The sequence below is a fragment of the Osmerus eperlanus genome, unplaced genomic scaffold, assembly GCF_963692335.1.
Source record: "Osmerus eperlanus unplaced genomic scaffold, fOsmEpe2.1 SCAFFOLD_230, whole genome shotgun sequence".
NCBI classification, from domain to species: Eukaryota; Metazoa; Chordata; class Actinopteri; order Osmeriformes; family Osmeridae; genus Osmerus; species Osmerus eperlanus.
This window is the reverse complement of record NW_026911089.1, coordinates 15,180-32,735: the sequence shown is the minus strand read 5'-3', so window position 1 is coordinate 32,735 and position 17,556 is coordinate 15,180. Positions and strand designations below refer to the sequence as shown.

The following is a 17,556-nucleotide window of genomic DNA, read 5'->3' as shown; positions in this document are numbered from 1 at the left end:
ATTGTTACAATGAAGTGCAGAAATACTTTAGCCAAACAGTCGACCTCTTCCATGTCTTTGCAAACGTCTGATGAATATACTGTTTGTCTGTCTCTCTCTCTGTCTCTCTCTCTCTCCTCCCACCTTCCTACTTTACCCCGATTCCACCCGCCTTCCTGTGCGCGTGTCTGTGCACCGTTAGTGGTCGCGGGGTTTGGGTCTCGAGCCTCTCACCATTGTTCGCTCAACTGATGCACTTGCTCTGATCCCCCTCCACGCGCTCTCCACGCGCACACTCTCTCTCTCCCGAGCGCACAGCCGTCCCCCTCGCTCCTCCACACCTGTCCCAGTGACTGTAAGCTTTGTATACTACCTGGAATATAAGGGGCTTTTTCATCGGTATGTTCTCATTGTGCTTAAGCAAGGGTTTCGTAATGCTGCGCGCGCCACTCTCTCTCTCCTTCTCTTCCTTATGCCCCCTCCCGTCCTCTTCCTCGTGCCTGTTGTCCTTTCCTCCACCACCTCTCATACGGATTCAACGGTAGCGCACGTGAGCTCAGCTGGTGCCCGTTAGGTAAACACCGTCACCGGGGGATAGAGCTCAGCTGCCGGTGACGGTAGAGCGCGCGCAGGTGACGGGGCTGGTCAGTTGGCTCGTCACCGCTGGATGATGCAGGTGGGTGGGTTCAAGATGCACCTGGTCAATAACATCTCTCTGCATGGTGATCACACACACGCACGCACATTTCGAATCAATACAAGGTTATCTATCAGACAATGCTTAGACTTGTTTGCACTGGAGCCTGTGAGAGATGGGGCAGTGTGTTTATTACACACTAGCACACACACACTTGTGGTCAAAGTAAACAGAACATATCAACATCTTAAACTACATCTTAAACAACAACAACAACAAGAGAGATGTGAACATATCTGACATGTTTAAGAATCCTAAACACAGCAGCAGGCAGCTTGGAAATACTGGAACTATACAGCCTGTATCTTTAGACAGCTGAACTACTGGAACTATACAGCCTGTATCTTTAGACAGCTGAACTACTGGAACTATACAGCCTGCTAAATACATTTAAAATAAATCTCTAATACCTTGAATGTCCTTTTACAACTTTAATTTCATTGGATGAAAACAAACAAAATAAGACAGAATGGAACTGTTGTGAGGGGTGTTTATGATGTCATGGTTACAGCTTAACTATCACTGCTGTGTACAGGCCAAAATAATGTAAAAAAAACAACAAAAACATTCAACAATAACAATACGATTACTAAAACAGTATTTCATAAGCTTATTTTCACCATGCATGGTCTAGCATCGACCCAAGACAGTAAATTTATTTGATATATTTATGTATACTGTTAATATATAAGAAACTAAAACACTAAATGAAACAAACACATAATTTGTTCAGTAGATCATTCACATTCACTCATCACCTTAATGCCCAATGTGTAGGAGGAGGAGAGAGGAGGGGGAGAGGAGGGGGAAAGGAGGGGGAGAGGAGGTGGAGAAGAGGAGAGGAGAGAAGAGGAGGGGTTCAGTTCATGCCCAGCTTGATGATGTCGCTGAGTCCAGCAGCCAATCGTTGCTCTCCAGGAGTTTGGAGAGAGACATTTCTTCAGAGTCCATAAATAAGGAGAGGGCAGGGAGGGGGTGGGTGGACAGGGTAGGGAGGGGGCAGGAGGAGAGGGTAGGAGCTGGGAGGGGGCAGGAGGAGAGGGTAGGAGCTGGGAGGGGGCAGGAGGAGAGGGTAGGAGCTGGGAGGGGGCAGGAGGAGAGGGTAGGAGCTGGGAGGGGGCAGGAGGAGAGGGTAGGAGCTGGGGCAAGCGGAGGCAGAATCAGGGGACTAGGGGTAGTTAACAGACTGAGAAGAGGGCTGGAGGAATCATGTGATGTAGAGGGGGCCCTCTGGGAGGAGGTGAGGGCGGGGTGAGGATAGGAGGGGGTCTCCGGGGAAGATGAGGTAGCTGTGAACAAGGAGAGGGGTACCAGAACATGTAGAGGGGCTCCAGAGGAGGGGGCATATAGAGGGGCTAGAGGTCTGGAGGAGGGGGCAGATAGAGGGGCTAGAGGTCTGGAGGAGGGGGCAGATAGAGGGGCTAGAGGTCTGGAGGAGGGGGCAGATAGAGGGGCTAGAGGTCTGGGGGAGGGGACAGATAGAGGGACTAGAGGTCTGGGGGAGGGGACAGATAGAGGGGCTAGAGGTCTGGGGGAGGGGACAGATAGAGGGGCTAGAGGTCTGGAGGAGGGGGCAGATAGCAGGGCTAGAGGTCTGGGGGAGGGGACAGATAGAGAGGCTAGAGGTCTGGAGGAGGGGGCAGATAGCAGGGCTAGAGGTCTGGGGGAGGGGACAGATAGAGGGGCTAGAGGTCTGGGGGAGGGGGCAGATAGAGGGGCAGGGGCACCTGAGGAGGGGTGGAAGGTAGAAACAGGTGTGGTGGCAGGCGGGGGGGCAGCCATGGGCAGGAGGGGGGAGGAGGAGGAGGAGGAGGCAGGGATCCCCATAGGGAGCAGCAGAGAGCAGCAGGCCTGATGCTGCACCAGGGCACAGCTGTACAGCTTGTGGTCTCTCCTCAAGCCCAATATCTCCTTCTCCAGGGCGGACTTGGCCTTCTCCAGACCCTGGAGCTCCTGAAAGGGGAGGGGGGAGAAAGGGGGAGGGGGAGAAAGGGGGAGGGGGAGAAAGGGGGAGGGGGAGAAAGGGGGAGTGGGGAGAAAGGGACAAAGACAAAAAGGTTTATGATTTTACTTAATTAATGCCGTTATTGTTCTATTATCTTTTATGTGAAAACTGGACTTGTGTTGTGTCGGCCATGTTGCTTTCCTTGGAAGACAGAGAGGAAGGAAAGAGAGAGGAAAATCAAGAGGGAGACACACACACACACACCCACACACCAGTATTTAAGATAGCCCTGAGATAAGTTGTGCCGTTTATTTTCACTTTCCCTTCAATCTTTTTTAATCTTTACTGTGCTGAATGTTTGATTCTATCACTTCAAGCAAGAGGGCCCCAGACACAGAGTCATGGTTCCTGTGAGAGAGGGTTCTGGCTGCTCCCACAAGCCAAGCAGGGGGGGGAGGAGGGAGGAGTAACGGAAGGAAGGAGGAGGGAGGAGGAGGACCAGACATTCTTTCTCTTTCTCTTTCTGGCTTTCCCAGAAACGGCTGTATGTTCTAGAGTGGATTTCACAACACACGTTGAAAAGCTCTCTCCCACACACACAGGTGGGGGGGGGGGGGGTTGGGAGAGAGAGAGAGAGAGAGAGAGAGAGAGAGAGAGAGAGAGAGAGAGAGAGAGAGAGAGAGAGAGAGAGAGAGAAGGGAGACAGCAGACAGGGAGATGGAGAGATAAAGAACCTACAACTGTGACAGAGAGGGAAGAGAAGGAGAGAGGGAGAGGGAGAGGGGGAGAGAGAGAGAGACTACGAGGGACAGACTGACCTGGTGAAGGAGGTCAGCTTTGTCCGTCTGTTTCTTCCTGCTCTTCCGAGCGGCGTCTCTATTTCTCTCTTTTCGTTTCCCTCTGTGTTCCACCTTCTGCCTCTTCCCCCCTCCGCTTTCCTGAAAGGGAAGCAGGGGCAGTCGTCAGTTACACAGGGACTAGAGGACCAAACTATCACCTCCTCAGGGCAAAGTCTCCAATAATAATATATTAATTTAGCTTTGATCCAAAGAAAGATTTAGTCATTTAGCAGACGCTCTTATCCAGAGCGACTTACAGTAAGTACAGGGACATTCCCCCGAGGCAAGTAGGGTGAAGAGCCTTGCCCAAGGACACAAGGTCATTTGCACGACCGGGAATCGAACTGGCAACCTTTAGATTACTAGCCCGATTCCCTAACCGCTCAGCCACCTGACTCCAGGGAGATAGGGAGGGGGGACTGGAAAACCTTTTGATTTATAGTCAAATGCTCTAACCACTGAGCTTTTACAATTCAGAAAGTTCTGGTTGGAATCCCCCCCTCTCTTTCGCAGAAAAGGTTTAGAAGGGTCCCCTATTTATGGGGGGACGATACACATGAATTTGTAATATCTATAGTCAAAATCTCAATTGGTCACGAAAAAGGATTACGTGTGTGTCCATCATCTTACCCAGTCGGTAGGACTGCGGGAATCCTCGCCGGAGAAAGACGCGACGCTGCTTTCAGATCTGGAGTCCATGAACAGAGGCGGCATCTCGTTCATAGGATGAACTCAGTCCCTATCCGGTTGTCCTGCGCGATGGCCTGTTTGTCGCTGCCGGAATGATCGTAAAACACATCACTTTACACGTGCCCACTGATGAAAATGTTAGTGCCTAGATGGCATCATATCAGAACATCCTTGTTTTCGCACTTGTGGGTTATTAGTTCATAGAAGTTACTCTCGCGCCTGTCTGTGTATCTCTCGGTCAGTCTGCGCCGTGTCTGCGCTATCTCCGTTTCGTAAACATTTTATGTACGCCCTGCTCTCGACCTTCCCCTTTTACAGCGTGTTCTCTCAATTCAACCGCATTCATAAAGCAACGGCACGTTCGCGAGCGAGACCGGGAGACGCTTTCGGTTTTCATTTACTTTAAATGGTCTGAATGCTCGGCAGAGGGTTTAGCAACTTGGGAAGTTGAGGAGGAGTTTAGAGGGGGGTCGTGCTCAACCTGTTTTACTATAATACACGTGGGAGTTTGAAGACAGGAAGTAGTCTGGACAAATTTGTAGGGACGGAACAGACGAAACAAACGACAAACCGTTAATCGAAGGCATTTCGGAGTTATGTAGCCGACCTGAGTTGAAGAATATGATTCTCAATAGGCGTGTGGAAGTGGTTCGAAAATAGACAGTAACTCGAATTGTGCTTTGTATAACTTTACAGACAAATTTCATGTGCTTTTGCATTACACTACTGTGATAAGGCTATTTCTAATGTCAACTTTAGATGCTTGCTATTCTAGACACTGACAGCAGATGGCGCTAAAAACATAGGTAAATATGACGCCACGGGCCGGCCGTCATGGCCTTCCATTGCAAGCTCTGCTGTCATTTGTTACATTTCGACCAATGAACTTGCCTCAAGTCCCGACAGACGTCTGGATAAACCAATGAACGTATTAGGTGACTTCACACGTGCAGAAGTGACCAATTGGGAACGACTATCGGATGAATGTTGTAACGACTTCCTGCTTTCCCAGGTGCTGTTTATGTGCGCGCGTTGTTTTGTTGCCACAGACATAGGAAAGTAAACGGCTCAAAGAAAATCTAAGGAATAATAACCGTCAGCTATCAGTACCAACCTTGGACGTATTTCTGTTGAAAACCAGATTCTAGTGACGGTGGAGCCGGTGGCTTGTCTTAACGATGGGCTTGCTGACAATACTCAAGAAGATGAAACACAAGGAGCGCGAGATGCGACTGTTGATGCTGTATCCTCAAACGGTCACTCACACGAGATCTCCAAAAGCTCTCACCAGACCTAGATATCAGAGAAATATTAGAAGATGTATATTCTGTTAGCTTTGTTCTTTGACGTGTCTAGACTGGCTAGCAAAGTGCGCCGAGGTATGGCACTGTCTTATAGTGGGATTCTGGTTTGTTAAAGATGTAGCTAGCTTGCTAACTAGCCACCTGCCCTCGCTCCCACCCTCCTCATGTATCTTGCGTCAAATGTGTCGCCACACCCAGTAAACAATAACCCAACTCTAGCTATTATTGTTGATGAGAGCACTAGCTGTGTGTGTGTGTGTGTGTGTGTGTGTGTGTGTGTGTTGCACGAGGTCGGTTACGGTTCTTAACTTGGCATCTAGAGGTCTGGACAATGCCGGAAAAACGACAATTTTGAAGAAGTTGAACGGAGAAGACTTGAGTACCATCTCTCCCACGCTGGGGTTTAACATCAAGACCCTGGAACACAGAGGGTAAGATATAAATCATGTTATATTATTCTTTGGTTTTCCGGCTAGTTAGGTGCGATATTTCTTTTGAATTTCTTATCAAGAGCCAAATATGTATCTCCTTAATTCTCCCTCTTCTCTCTTTCCCATGTACCCCTTATATTCTGTCCTTCCTCTCCATCTCCTCCTCTCTCCACCTCTTATTCTCTCCTTCACCTCTTCTACCTCTCATTGGCTCCTTCTCCTTTCGCCATCTCTTCTCCTCCCCTTCCTTCCTCGTCCCCTTCCTTCCTCCGCCCTCTCCAGGTTCAAGCTGAACATGTGGGATGTGGGTGGTCAGAAATCTCTGCGTTCCTATTGGAGGAACTACTTTGAGAGCACGGATGGGTTGGTGTGGGTGGTGGACAGCGCTGACCGTCTCAGGATGGAAGACTGCAGACGGGAGCTGGCATGCCTGCTACAGGAGGAGGTACACACACACACACACACACACAGGCCTGCCTGCTACAGGAGGAGGTACACACACACACACACTGGCCTGCCTGTTACTGGAGTAGCTACACACACACACGCCACAAAGCTCATCTATAAGTGTGCCTCTTCTGCCAGGCGATAATACTGGACACACACTCATGACCGTGTTTGTGACTTCCTGACTGTGTTTGTGACTTCCTGTAGAGGCTGGGTGGAGCCACACTGCTGGTGTTCGCCAACAAACAGGACCTCCCCGGGGCCCTGAGCAAAGAGACCATACGAGAGGTGACTAGCACATCTTAACCCTTGTGCTGCCTTCGGGTCACATGGCCCAAAGGTTCATAACGAACCATCGTTGTGTTTACCCAATTTTACCCAATACAAAATCTAATATTTGTATTTTATTTTAACCTTCGCAATGTGGGGGTGGTCTGAGACAGCCCAACGGTTAAAAGAAAATGCTTCACTTTATTTTTGTATGCGGTAAAGTTGTAGCAATACGACGGTGGGCCACAATGACTGATGGGTCAGAATGACCCGAAGATAACACAAGGGTTAACCATCAACGTCAGTTATCATTTTCCAGTCTTGTGTAACTCAAGACCTCATAACACCTGGAAACTCTTACCTGTGCTCATGCCTGGGAGTGAAGGCCATGCTGCACTCCAGTGCTACATGTGAAATCTCAAGTATTTAGACCAGGCAGTTCTTGACTGATGTTGAACTGTGTTTAAGGCCCTGGGCTTGGACGAGATCCTGACCCACCACTGGTGCATTCTGGGATGCAGTGCGATGACTGGAGAGAACCTGCTGAAAGGGGTGGACTGGCTTCTGGATGACATCGCTGCTCGTGTCTTCAATGCCGACTGACCGAGGGTGTGTGTGTATTGGGGGGGTGGGGGAGAGCGTGTGTGTGTATTGGGGGGGGTGGGGGAGAGTGTGTGTGTATTGGGGGGGTGGGGGAGAGTGTGTGTATTGGGGGGGTGGGGGAGTGTGTGTGTATTGGGGGGGATGGGGGTGAGCGTGTGTGTTAGGAGGCATATAGGATTAGCCAGTGCTTTTGACCATATGCCTGAGCCTTGTTTACCAATAAAACAATGTTTGGATGCAGAAGTCTTTGACCTGTGATCATTAAAGTTGCCATTGCAGGGCTTTTACCAGTGTCTTAAGACATAGTACCAGATTACTGTTAAGTACCAAGTCAATGAAGGGAATCACCAAGCACAAATACAATTTTAGATCTAAGGTGCAGTTGTCTGATACACAAGTTAAGCATCTGACTGGACCAAAATGAGTCAGTTAACTCAATATGGTAATTTTCACCAGAACCAGTGGGATGACTGCCTTTGCAAGCACAGAAGACGACTGGATGAGACTCCTAGAACAGCTCTGACATGTGCTCATGAGCTAGTATAGCAGGGTATGGTTCAAACATTGGAATGCACTTAAGATACTCAACAAGTTAGTTGTAAACTTATTGTCAGTGATTTATAACAGACCATTCAAGGGGCCTAGCAATCGGTTTTGATACAATGAAATTGTTACCTCCTTTCTGAACGTGTATGCAATTAACTGCTTGTCCCTAAACAACAATGTTTGAATTCCAGACCTCTTTCAAACACAAGTCACATATGAAGCTTGACCATTTTATTATGCATGTAATAAATCTGCATGTCAGTTCAAATTAGTCAAGTATGGTGTGAGGTATGAATCTCCCTCCTCCCCATCTCAGCTGGACGATGAACATCCTCTCCATGATCCACACCTGCAACACAAAATTCAACAGGGAAGTTTACATGTCTGTAGTCCAGTAGAACTAAGCCATTATTGTAGTGTCAAATCAGAGGGGTACCAATCAGTCAGCTAACATCAGACTGGGGCGGTAATAACAAACTCATCACTTCTGGAGAGAAAGGATTGATGAAGACGTTACTCAGTACACACCTGACAGGAGGAAGGATCAGAAGTATAGATCGATGTAGCCACGCTGTAGAGAGCAAAGCAAAGCTTGGGTCAGAAACACATCTGGCTTTAGTCATGAAACTGAACTTGAAGATCTCATGTTTGTAATCAGTGCGGTACCAATCAGTCAGCTAACATCAGACTGGGGCGGTAAGAAACATCACTTCACAACCAACAAGAGAAAAGAGTCACGTCTAAAATACTGACCTCAGCACAACCAGGAGGCTTCTAGAAGCCAGAACCAGTCTGGGGAGAGAAGAGGAAGATGAGTCAAAGGGGACTTCATGATGTGGATGGAGGAGTTTTGAGTCTGGATGAGATCAGATTGTTTTATCAGTTATGGAGGTACTGTTGCCCCGAGCCAGCCCACAGGACCAGCCCCACTGGTCCTCCATCAGAATCCAGAGCAGAGCCTTACCCCTGGGTCGTGTCAGGCTCATCAGCCCCACTCTGGGCCAACAGGAGAACCAAACAGTGGGCATTCTGGGGGGCAACAATATAGCCCTGGGGGCTGGACAAGGGGCAAAGAGCCTGAGACTGTTAGTTGACAGAAATATCATCATCAACATCCCAGATCAGCCAACAGGAAGTGGAAGTGACAGGAAACGCACTTCATGGTCCCAGTGAAGCTCCGCCCCTCTGGAGAAGCTGGTTTGGGTCAGACCTGCTTTCAGCATGACCGTGCCAAGCTACCTGAGAAGCAACACAAAAACAGGAAGTCATGGGTGACCAATCAGGTGTTGAAGATTCCCAGAAGCCCACAACCAGGAAGTGCCCCTGCCTGTCAGCCATGGTGTGAAGGCAGATCTCTGGTCCCCAGTCAGACTGTTGGCAACCCCAACAAGGCCTTCACCTTGTTGCCCCGGCAACCCCAGTGGGTTCACCTTCGCAGGTTCTGGGATCAGCCGGGGCGTATGACACGTGCGGGTGTCATCATCAGGAACCAGAATCGCATCACTTCCTGCCTTTCAGATTTACCCCCCCCCCCAGTTATTGCACACAGCTTCCTGCTTTCCAACATTGTTGGGTTCTCAGGTACAGACTTCGCATTATGCATCTGACAGATATAGATACTGCCCATTAGAGCTGCCTCCCCAAATCGCCCCCTCAGGAATCGAACCAGAGTCCTCCAACCTCTCATAAGCAGTGTAAATCAGCTACTGAAACGGACAGCTCTTCAGTGTAGAATTTACAGAGTTAAACCCAATACATAAATGGTTTGACAACCAGAGAATGACTGAACACATTCTTACCATGTAGATGTGCATCCCAGCCCTGCAGCACACCCTCCAGGACAGGCCCTGAAAGAACAGACATCTTATTTACGTCTGGGCACATACACACACACCACATCTGAGCTTCTCTGCTGCAGTCAGATTTCCATTTCTCAACAGGAGTTCAGACGAACGAGATTCCAGAAAGTATATCATCATTTCCAGCAGGTTACTGAAGGACAGTCGTGATTGGCAGGAAAGGTAGATTCCAATATAGAATCAAGACCCAGCCCTCTAAGACACATGGTCAAACTCACCTGACTTGGTTTGAGACTCCAGTCTGCAGTACTGCAGACATCCACAGGGGCAGCAAAGGCTGGAGGGGGAAGAGGAACAACTCAGACACTGCAGAGGTAGAGCAGCAGCGGTCTGACGTGACATGCAGTTTCTCAGCAGTTCATGTCTTTTCACATCGTTTCAAAGTGAGCTAAGTTAATCATCATTGAAACTGCAGAGTAGCAGCAACAGCCACTCAGAAAATACAAAATGGCCACCTGGAGAGAAGACATACCTCCATGTTTAGAGTCCGGGGTCCTCAATCTCGTCCAGGCCACAGACACCTACAACAGAGGAATGTCAGAACCGGACCACAGCTGTGTCTAACATCCACACAGAAACACTTCCATCACTCGGTTGTTCATCTCTTTACACGTGGGTTCAAAGTGAGCTAAGTTGTCGTCATAGTGACTGCAGAGCGCTTTATTGGAGACACTAGGCAGGCAAGATGGCCGCCGCAGAGCAGTGGGTGACCAGGACAGAGAACACCTACCATGGTGTCGTGCACCAGCCTCCATCTTCAACAGGAAACAGCATTCTGTAAACAGGAAATGACAGTTTTAGACATCACATCAGGGTTGAAACGCTTGATAAAGCATCCAGTCACTTGGTGTATAATCAGAGGGGTACCAATCAGTCAGCTAGCATCAGACTGGGGCGGTAATAAGAAACTCATCACTTCTGGCGAGAAAGGATTGATGAAGATGTTCCTCAGTACACACCTGACAGGAAGGATCAGAAGTATAGATCCATGTAGCCACGCTGTAGAGAGCAACACATTAGGATAAATACACCCAATTAACCTCTTAAGCATCCTGTTAAATGTGCCTAAAAACGCCTAAACAGCATACCCAAAGTAAATTGGAAGCTGTTCTTGAACCATTTGGAGTACATGCATGTAAATGATCTCTTTTGAAAGCTGACACTCTGAAGTTATGTCCCCTGTTGTCAGGACCCCTGTCAGTCCTTCTAGTGTTGAGTAATAGAAGCTTGAACACAAGGAAAGTGAAAATTTCTATTTCCGCCTAGATTTTGTTTTGAAAACAGAGGCCTGAAGAGGCCTAGAGGTGGTAGGTATTATCTGGAAGACTAAATTGGACCACAGGTTGAAGCCTTACCCAATTCAAATCAAAAGTCAAACATAATACCACAATATATTCATATTTGACACATGTTTTTATAAGAGTACATCCAGGAATTTTCTAAAAGGGTCTTTTGGAGACTCCAAAATGACCCTTTGTAACCAAGGTCAAATAAAAAGGTAATATTTTTCATAATTGTTATCTCTAATGAAAGGTGGTACTTAGAACTATCATATATAATAGCTAAATCCCTAATTAGTAATACTGAAACACAAAAACTGAAGCATGAACACATTGGAGTGCTTTATCTGATTCCAAGGATTGGCGCACAAAGAACACTGATTCTGTCAACCATATTGCGCAATCGACTGTTATTTTGAAGGCTCCACAGACGCATACAAATGAGGTATTGGCATTTTCAGCTAGCTGTCAGCTACAAGGCTAACAAGCTAATTTCAGAGCCAGTCGAAGCCAGTTCGAGAAATTTGTTTAGAACGAGTGTGGGGGGGGGGGCGGGGGAGGGGGCAGGACGCACAGACCTAGTTGGCTTTAGAGGGCTGTCAACGGGGCATGGAAGCTCCTATTGGGTCGAACAAGGTGTCAATCAAAAGGGGAGGGTTCAACGGACATTTTGATACCTTCATTTAGTAAATACTCCGTTGCTAACCGGAGAAAATAACACTTTTATGTGAACAAGTTGTTTCTTCCGTCGGCTAACTTGCATAATGAAACAAAGGATAATGGCTATTCATGAACGTAAAACATTGTATTTGGACGAATTACTTTACATGGTTAGATACTTTGAACCCTTGGGACTTACGCAGATCAAGTTTTGATGGCATGATTTGCACACCTGGACCTATTTGAACAACTTAGGGTGAGTACAACTTTTTTCTTTGGCATTGTTGAAGGAATGTTCACCGGAAAAAGACGTTGACTTTGCTTGCTATTGCGACTTGATCTTGAATTGGTTTATTTCAATGGAAGCACAAGAATCGTAGCTTTCCAACGATGTATAACATGTGTAGCGTCTAAAAAATATATTTGTTAGAATTTAGTGCGTCGTAACTGAGGGAGGGGGAGGCAGCATTTTTGTCTCGCGGGCGAAACAGGAGCGTAAACAGGTTAAGACTAGTGATGAAGCTTGTGTTCACCCTTTCCAGGGGGTGGGTGATGAAGTATTAAGGTGGAACTTTACTAGGGATGAAATCAACTTAATGTTTCAGTCACGGAAGGACTGTTGCCCCCAGCCAGAACCCAGGACCACCCCCACTGGTCCTCCATCAGAAGCCAGAGCAGAGCCTTACCCCTGGGGCTGATTCTCAGGCTTATCAGCCCCACTCTGGGCCAACAGGAGAACCAAACAGAGTGAGGGCACTCTGGGGGGGGGGGGGGTCAGAAGACAGCCCTGGGGGGCTGGACCAGGGGCAAAAATCCTAGACTTTTGTGACCTAATCATCTCAACATCCCAGATAAGCAAACAGTAAGTACCATTGAAGAGGAACCCCCAGCTCACCTGACTGCACCAGCCCCAGACCAGCCTGGACATGCTGCTACTGCCTCCTGCTGGAGAGAGCAAACATGACGGGTCAGAATCCAGCTCGGTTGAATTAAGAAAACCAAACTTAATAGATGTTTGTAATCAGTGCGGTACCAATCAGTCAGCTAACATCAGACTGGGGCGGTAATAAGAAACATCACTTCAAACACCTCTTAACTCGTCATACAACAGGACTAGCCCACCTTGCTCTGGTGAAAAGATTTTACAGTCCTGTAGGTTCTGACATTAACAGCTTGACAAGACAGTGTTCGCCAACACAGAGTCCAGGAGCATGATGGGAGAATCTCGGTGTAGAAAAGCAGCCTTCTCTACAACTCACCTCACAGACAAGTCCTCAGGCCATGTCCAGCTGCCTGCAAGACAACCAAGAGCAGCATTAAAAACAGGAGCGCAAAGAAGCCTGCTAGCGACCGGGCGGCCATCTTGTTTGATCAGGGCTTTGGTGACAAACTGCCATGAGACATCGTCGTCCAGAATGTTAGTGGGTCTGAGCCCATTTCATCCTTTCAAACACAGGAAAGCACATCAAGGAGCTTTCAGGTTTAACTAAACTGTCAAGCGATAGTTCAACTTACCAGACTGACCGGAATAACTCTTCTGGTCACTGATGTCCGAACCTAGACAAACAGAACTCTGTAAGTGACCTTGATGATTAAAAGCAACCAAGATTGATAGCCAGGATTAGATCAGATGAAGGGGTAGGCATCACAGACAGTCAGCTATATGCTTGTCTTCTAAATATCATCAACTCAAATCTGCGCAATTTAACGTAGTGAAGAACCCTAGGAACTCACCACTGCAGGATTCTGCCTCTAGAACGTTGCAGCACATCTCAGAGGCTCACGATGCCCGTATCACATGACCACCTGTAAACACAGCCAGGTTACACACATGCACACCTGAGGAGGGAGATTCACTACTGCAATAGTGGCATCAGATATAATTAAGGCATCACTAAAATTCAGACATATGCTTGTCAATTAAATCATCATATTGATCCACGTGTCACAGGATTACTGTCAATTCTTTATTAAGTGCTCACCTTGTAAGAGTAGCCATGGTTTGCCGAACACTGGTCATCTGCAACAGAATATACACATTTAGCTTTATATTGGAGGATGAAATTATCTCAGTGCCTTTAAACGCTACTCAGAATCTGGTAAAGTAGTCTCTTCAAAGGATGATTCGGTAAGAGAGAGTTCGGTAATCATCACAGTAGCATGCGGCTTCGAACCTCAGTTCACCAACAAACTTAACGGATTTTTAATAGCCGTTGTTCGTTAGCCGCAACATGGCGGACACTTAACATTCATACAGTTACCTGTTCTGCAGAAACCGCCGCTCGAGATCTGCGCATGGCCATCCTTAAGGGAAAACAGGGAGAAAGTTAAGCGTACCTTGCTAGCCACGTGATGCATACTCTAGCTAGCCAAAACCACCGGTTAGCAATATCAATGACATGCGGTCAACATGAGCCGTAATGTCATTAACACAAGGAATGTCTTCCATCAGAAAGATATTGTACAATCACAGTCATTCAGTACAGGTCTGTGAGTTCTCATCATTGGAAGACATCGTACAAGCCTGCCTATCCAGCGCCATAAGACGACTTAAACAGGACGGCGCGAAAAAAAAAAAAACGTTCTAGAAAAAAAAAAATTCTACGCACACTGACCTTTACCTAAGAAATATTGTATTGAGCATATTTGCAATGTTAAAATACTATAACATAACTACAGATGGTTACGGATTCTCGAGATACTGCCACGAAGTGTGAGGTAGCTAGCTAACCACGTCAATCACCAATGCTGCAGAACAGCATGGAAATCTCCAACCTTTTTTTGTGCACGACGGCATGAACAATCTTACAATCAAGGCCTCTAACGTTTGAATTTGCTATTAATAATCACACAATGCTATTTGTAATCACACTAAACCAAATCGAAGTTTCCATATACGCGAGACAAGTCAGTTACTTACCGAAGTTGCAAGAAGGAAGTGGAAAGAGAAACGGTCTCGCAAGACTTTATATGCGGCCCAGGCCCCGCCCCCAGTCTTCTTCTTCTGTGAATTCTGGTTGGCGGATCGCATCCAGTACTTATACAGCCCACTACCGCGGTGGATTGTTTTGCCAGAAAGTTAGTCGTCACTAGATTCTGCTCCACAATCCATGTCCTTAATCAAAAAGATTCCCTTCCACACGCAATCCCACCCTTCTCATTTCCCAGCTTCGTTCAGCTCTTAGCGTCGCATACAAACCACAACGTAATATATTCCACTTCCTCCCTCAAACACCGCAATGTTGGCAATACTAGCTACAACTTAATCCTGTTTCAACATCCAGTAGTTGGAGGTATTTATCCTGAAAACACTCGTTTCTAATGACTCAAGATCAAGATCATAACACTCAATAAATGTTTATTTTTTGTATCACTGAAACATTGTTGGCAAAATACATTTTATATATATAGAACGTGTACATAAAAAAACTAAATTCTTCAAGACAACTCATCTTACATTTACAATTCCCAAACCCCCCTCCAGTCCTAAGAGGTTTCCAACAGGAAGTGAGAGAGGCGATCAGGTTCCAGAGTTCTAAGAACTCTGTCGCCAGAGGAACAGATCTCGGACCCAGCCCAGGATTCCACGTCCTGGTTCCACATGTCCCGAAGCAGGAGGGGTGGGCGTGGCCACAGACAGGGGGGGAAGTGCCTCCCCCTGTGATTGGCTGGTGCTGATGACATCATCAGGCGTCACAGCAACGCCGTCTTGATTGGAGGAGAGGGTGGGCTCACGGAAAGCAGCGATGGGGCCTTTCATGGCTTCGCTGTCTCTAAGCGGGCTGTTGCTAACGGGACCAGACGTCGACTCATCCTTGTCGTCTCCATGGCGCCCAAGTGACTCCGTAGAGTCAATTTTGGTTTCAGAGGAACTACAGGCCTCCGCGGGGCCGCTAAAACTACAACTCCCACCGCTCCCTTCGCCATTGTATGAGCCCTCAGCGACGTCCGTAACTGTGTCGTCGGAGGAATAAATAACAGGAAGTAAATCAACCACGTCAACGTCTTGGATGTCGTCATGGTTACCATTGGCCTCGGTCATATTATCAGAGTCCCAGTAAGAATACGTGGTAGCCATGGAAGCCTTAGTATGTGTGGCATCACCAAAGTCCGTTGCCATAGCGGCATCGGTCACAGACTCAATCAGGGGGCGATGGAGCAGTGTGGCATTGTGGGAAATGAAGTTTCTGCTGGCCTCCTCTTCTAGCTCCTCCTCCAACCACACATCTGCAGATCCCTCCTCAGAGTCAGAGGGGTCGTAGATCAGGCTGGGGTCGTAGGTCAGACTAGGGTCGGCAGGAGCATCAGTGTCACTCGAGGTCGTTCTGCCCACCGAATCCACAACCAGGTCCTCATCAGAGTTGTCAGGGTCGCTAGCTGGGTTGCTATGGACATCAGTTGTATTGAGGTGGCTGTAGGCAGGAGGCGGAGCCAGCTGAGTGGGGATGAGATCCAGAGGTGAGGGGGTGGAGGAGGTGAAGGGGGTGGAGGGGGCAGACACAATCTCCTGGGAGGAGAGGGGGGAGGAGCCAGGAGATGTATCAAGCGAGGAGACGGGGGAGGAGCCAGGAGATGTATCAAGCGAGGAGATGGGGGAGGAGCCAGGAGATGTATCAAGCGAGGAGATGGGGGAGGAACCAGGAGATGTATCAAGCGAGGAGAGGGGGGAGGAGCCAGGAGATGTATCAAGCGAGGAGAGGGGGGAGGAGTGACGTTCGTATGGTTCGGCCGCGAAGGCGGGGTCAATACCAGGCGGTGAGGGGATGTACCTCTGTGACCCTAACCAGGAAGAGCAGGAACACAACGTTAACTCATGCAGCATTTCATGAAATTAGAGGAATTTGGAAGCAGTTGTCCTTTCATCCATAAAACCCCTGTTTTAAATGGACAGGCTACACAACAGCATAAGAGGAGGAGAGGGGGGGGTACATTTTTTTTTACTAAACATGAAACATTACCAACATTTGTATTTTAGTATTACACAGCATTATTATTATTCTTTGTGTGTCTAACATACAGTACTTTACAATTATGCTATTGTAAAAGTATAAATCATTGTAGTCAACAATGGTTATGCTAGACATTGACAACCATCCTTCATCACAAATAGTCCAGTGACACGTGAGTTAACGTTAGCTAGCTTAGCTGACTTCAGTCTAGTCTACACACGGATGTAAGTTCATATGACAATATGACTAACTAGATACAGTATATTGTCTGTCATACTACTATCGATTTTGAATTGATTAGTCTACTAGTATGTATCCTAGCTAGCGCTACTGTAATGTTAACCTATGTTAAATAACCTGTCAATCACTATTACCTTGCTGGCAGAGCAAGACGAGTAACCAGACAATCAAAAGATGGCAAGCCATCATTTGAGCCATCATTAGAAGTCAGCTGGACTTGTTCACCGACGAAATTAACTACTAATATGTGTAGCTAATAGTCAAATCTTTGCTGTACTATGTTTTTTACAAGCTAGTGAAGTAGTTAATTAAAATTAGCAACGTAAAACAAAAAATGCCAAATAGCACATTTTTATTGGTCAGGTATTTCAGCGATTACCTTAGCAACAGTCGCTAGACACAACACAACTGAGTAAAACAGAATACGTTTTCCGTTTCATATAAATAAATTTATTTTCGAACTCATTAAATAGCAGTTTACCATAATGCTATGTTGAATATATGATCACATATAATTGAAACCCGGCCACATTGTAGAACATACTGTACATCTACTTAGTGATAATTCTATCAATGTGAAATAAATCCGATTTCAAATATAATTTTCATTTCGTTCTGATAAAAATGCTACACATTTATAAATACACAACTAGCACTTTTTGCCTTTCAGACAGATAAGAGGACACACAAATCTGAGAACATGGATGATTGATTATCATATGTATTGATTATTAAACCTAATAATGACTGTAGTCTGATCAGTGGTCCAAGCCCTCAGGTTCAGACTCACACAGGAAGTGCTGTATGGGGAACATTC

General features: G+C 47.0%; 3 protein-coding genes, 1 long non-coding RNA gene and 7 other non-coding genes across 20 annotated transcripts; 1 reads left to right on the top strand and 10 right to left on the bottom strand.

Annotated features, from left to right (window-relative positions):
• Positions 1-807: 807 nt before the first annotated feature.
• batf2 (basic leucine zipper ATF-like transcription factor 2) lies at positions 808-4,661 on the bottom strand. 2 transcript variants are annotated; one of them, XM_062455124.1, is made up of 4 exons: positions 4,362-4,661; positions 4,091-4,234; positions 3,440-3,559; positions 808-2,629 (listed from the first exon to the last, which is right to left on the bottom strand). In XM_062455124.1, the coding sequence occupies exons 2-4, from the start codon at positions 4,181-4,183 to the stop codon at positions 1,541-1,543; spliced, it is 1,302 nt and encodes a 433-aa protein (XP_062311108.1). In that variant the 5' UTR covers positions 4,184-4,234; positions 4,362-4,661; the 3' UTR covers positions 808-1,540. The 2 variants fall into 2 exon arrangements, with proteins under 2 accessions (XP_062311108.1, XP_062311107.1); XM_062455123.1 differs by having other exon boundaries at positions 809-2,629; positions 4,091-4,660.
• Positions 4,662-4,789: 128 nt separating this feature from the next.
• arl2 (ADP-ribosylation factor-like 2) lies at positions 4,790-7,240 on the top strand. The gene is made up of 5 exons (XM_062455126.1): positions 4,790-5,393; positions 5,775-5,885; positions 6,168-6,330; positions 6,540-6,620; positions 7,071-7,240. The coding sequence occupies exons 1-5, from the start codon at positions 5,329-5,331 to the stop codon at positions 7,203-7,205; spliced, it is 555 nt and encodes a 184-aa protein (XP_062311110.1). The 5' UTR covers positions 4,790-5,328; the 3' UTR covers positions 7,206-7,240.
• Positions 7,241-7,967: 727 nt separating this feature from the next.
• Positions 7,968-14,534, bottom strand: LOC134015579 (uncharacterized). 9 transcript variants are annotated; one of them, XR_009929161.1, is made up of 17 exons: positions 14,471-14,481; positions 13,812-13,854; positions 13,533-13,570; positions 13,285-13,356; positions 13,066-13,107; positions 12,810-12,843; positions 12,446-12,495; positions 10,570-10,609; positions 10,341-10,385; positions 10,083-10,131; positions 9,829-9,887; positions 9,551-9,598; positions 8,909-8,990; positions 8,716-8,808; positions 8,505-8,607; positions 8,280-8,322; positions 7,968-8,100 (listed from the first exon to the last, which is right to left on the bottom strand). It is a non-coding gene; the product is annotated as an uncharacterized LOC134015579 (long non-coding RNA). The 9 variants fall into 9 exon arrangements; XR_009929157.1 differs by having other exon boundaries at positions 8,716-8,990; XR_009929156.1 differs by having other exon boundaries at positions 8,505-8,828.
• On the bottom strand, positions 8,170-8,243 carry LOC134015584 (small nucleolar RNA SNORD31). Its single transcript, XR_009929166.1, has one exon. It is a non-coding gene; the product is annotated as a small nucleolar RNA SNORD31 (small nucleolar RNA).
• LOC134015585 (small nucleolar RNA SNORD31) lies at positions 8,400-8,468 on the bottom strand. Its single transcript, XR_009929167.1, has one exon. It is a non-coding gene; the product is annotated as a small nucleolar RNA SNORD31 (small nucleolar RNA).
• LOC134015582 (small nucleolar RNA SNORD22) lies at positions 9,110-9,239 on the bottom strand. Its single transcript, XR_009929164.1, has one exon. It is a non-coding gene; the product is annotated as a small nucleolar RNA SNORD22 (small nucleolar RNA).
• On the bottom strand, positions 9,665-9,734 carry LOC134015583 (small nucleolar RNA SNORD30). The gene has a single exon (XR_009929165.1). It is a non-coding gene; the product is annotated as a small nucleolar RNA SNORD30 (small nucleolar RNA).
• On the bottom strand, positions 9,956-10,019 carry LOC134015580 (small nucleolar RNA SNORD29). The gene has a single exon (XR_009929162.1). It is a non-coding gene; the product is annotated as a small nucleolar RNA SNORD29 (small nucleolar RNA).
• Positions 10,461-10,533, bottom strand: LOC134015586 (small nucleolar RNA SNORD31). Its single transcript, XR_009929168.1, has one exon. It is a non-coding gene; the product is annotated as a small nucleolar RNA SNORD31 (small nucleolar RNA).
• LOC134015581 (small nucleolar RNA SNORD31) lies at positions 12,566-12,637 on the bottom strand. Its single transcript, XR_009929163.1, has one exon. It is a non-coding gene; the product is annotated as a small nucleolar RNA SNORD31 (small nucleolar RNA).
• A 359-nt stretch (positions 14,535-14,893) lies between the features above and the next one.
• On the bottom strand, positions 14,894-17,058 carry LOC134015577 (uncharacterized). Its single transcript, XM_062455127.1, has 2 exons — positions 16,874-17,058; positions 14,894-16,329 (listed from the first exon to the last, which is right to left on the bottom strand). The coding sequence occupies exons 1-2, from the start codon at positions 16,938-16,940 to the stop codon at positions 15,086-15,088; spliced, it is 1,311 nt and encodes a 436-aa protein (XP_062311111.1). The 5' UTR covers positions 16,941-17,058; the 3' UTR covers positions 14,894-15,085.
• Between the last annotated feature and the right edge of the window lie 498 nt (positions 17,059-17,556).

Coding starts and splice junctions, on each gene's coding strand:
- LOC134015577 (XM_062455127.1), bottom strand. CDS start 16,940: ATGATGGCTCAAATGATGGCTTGCCATCTTTTGATTGTCTGGTTACTC. Junction 16,330..16,873: donor CGTCTTGCTCTGCCAGCAAG/GTAATAGTGATT, acceptor CTTCCTGGTTAG/GGTCACAGAGGTACATCCCC.
- arl2 (XM_062455126.1), top strand. CDS start 5,329: ATGGGCTTGCTGACAATACTCAAGAAGATGAAACACAAGGAGCGCGAG. Junction 5,394..5,774: donor GAGATGCGACTGTTGATGCT/GTATCCTCAAAC, acceptor CTTGGCATCTAG/AGGTCTGGACAATGCCGGAA. Junction 6,331..6,539: donor CATGCCTGCTACAGGAGGAG/GTACACACACAC, acceptor GACTTCCTGTAG/AGGCTGGGTGGAGCCACACT.
- batf2 (XM_062455124.1), bottom strand. CDS start 4,183: ATGAACGAGATGCCGCCTCTGTTCATGGACTCCAGATCTGAAAGCAGC. Junction 3,560..4,090: donor CCCGCAGTCCTACCGACTGG/GTAAGATGATGG, acceptor CTTCCCTTTCAG/GAAAGCGGAGGGGGGAAGAG. Junction 2,630..3,439: donor AAGCTGACCTCCTTCACCAG/GTCAGTCTGTCC, acceptor CTCCCCTTTCAG/GAGCTCCAGGGTCTGGAGAA.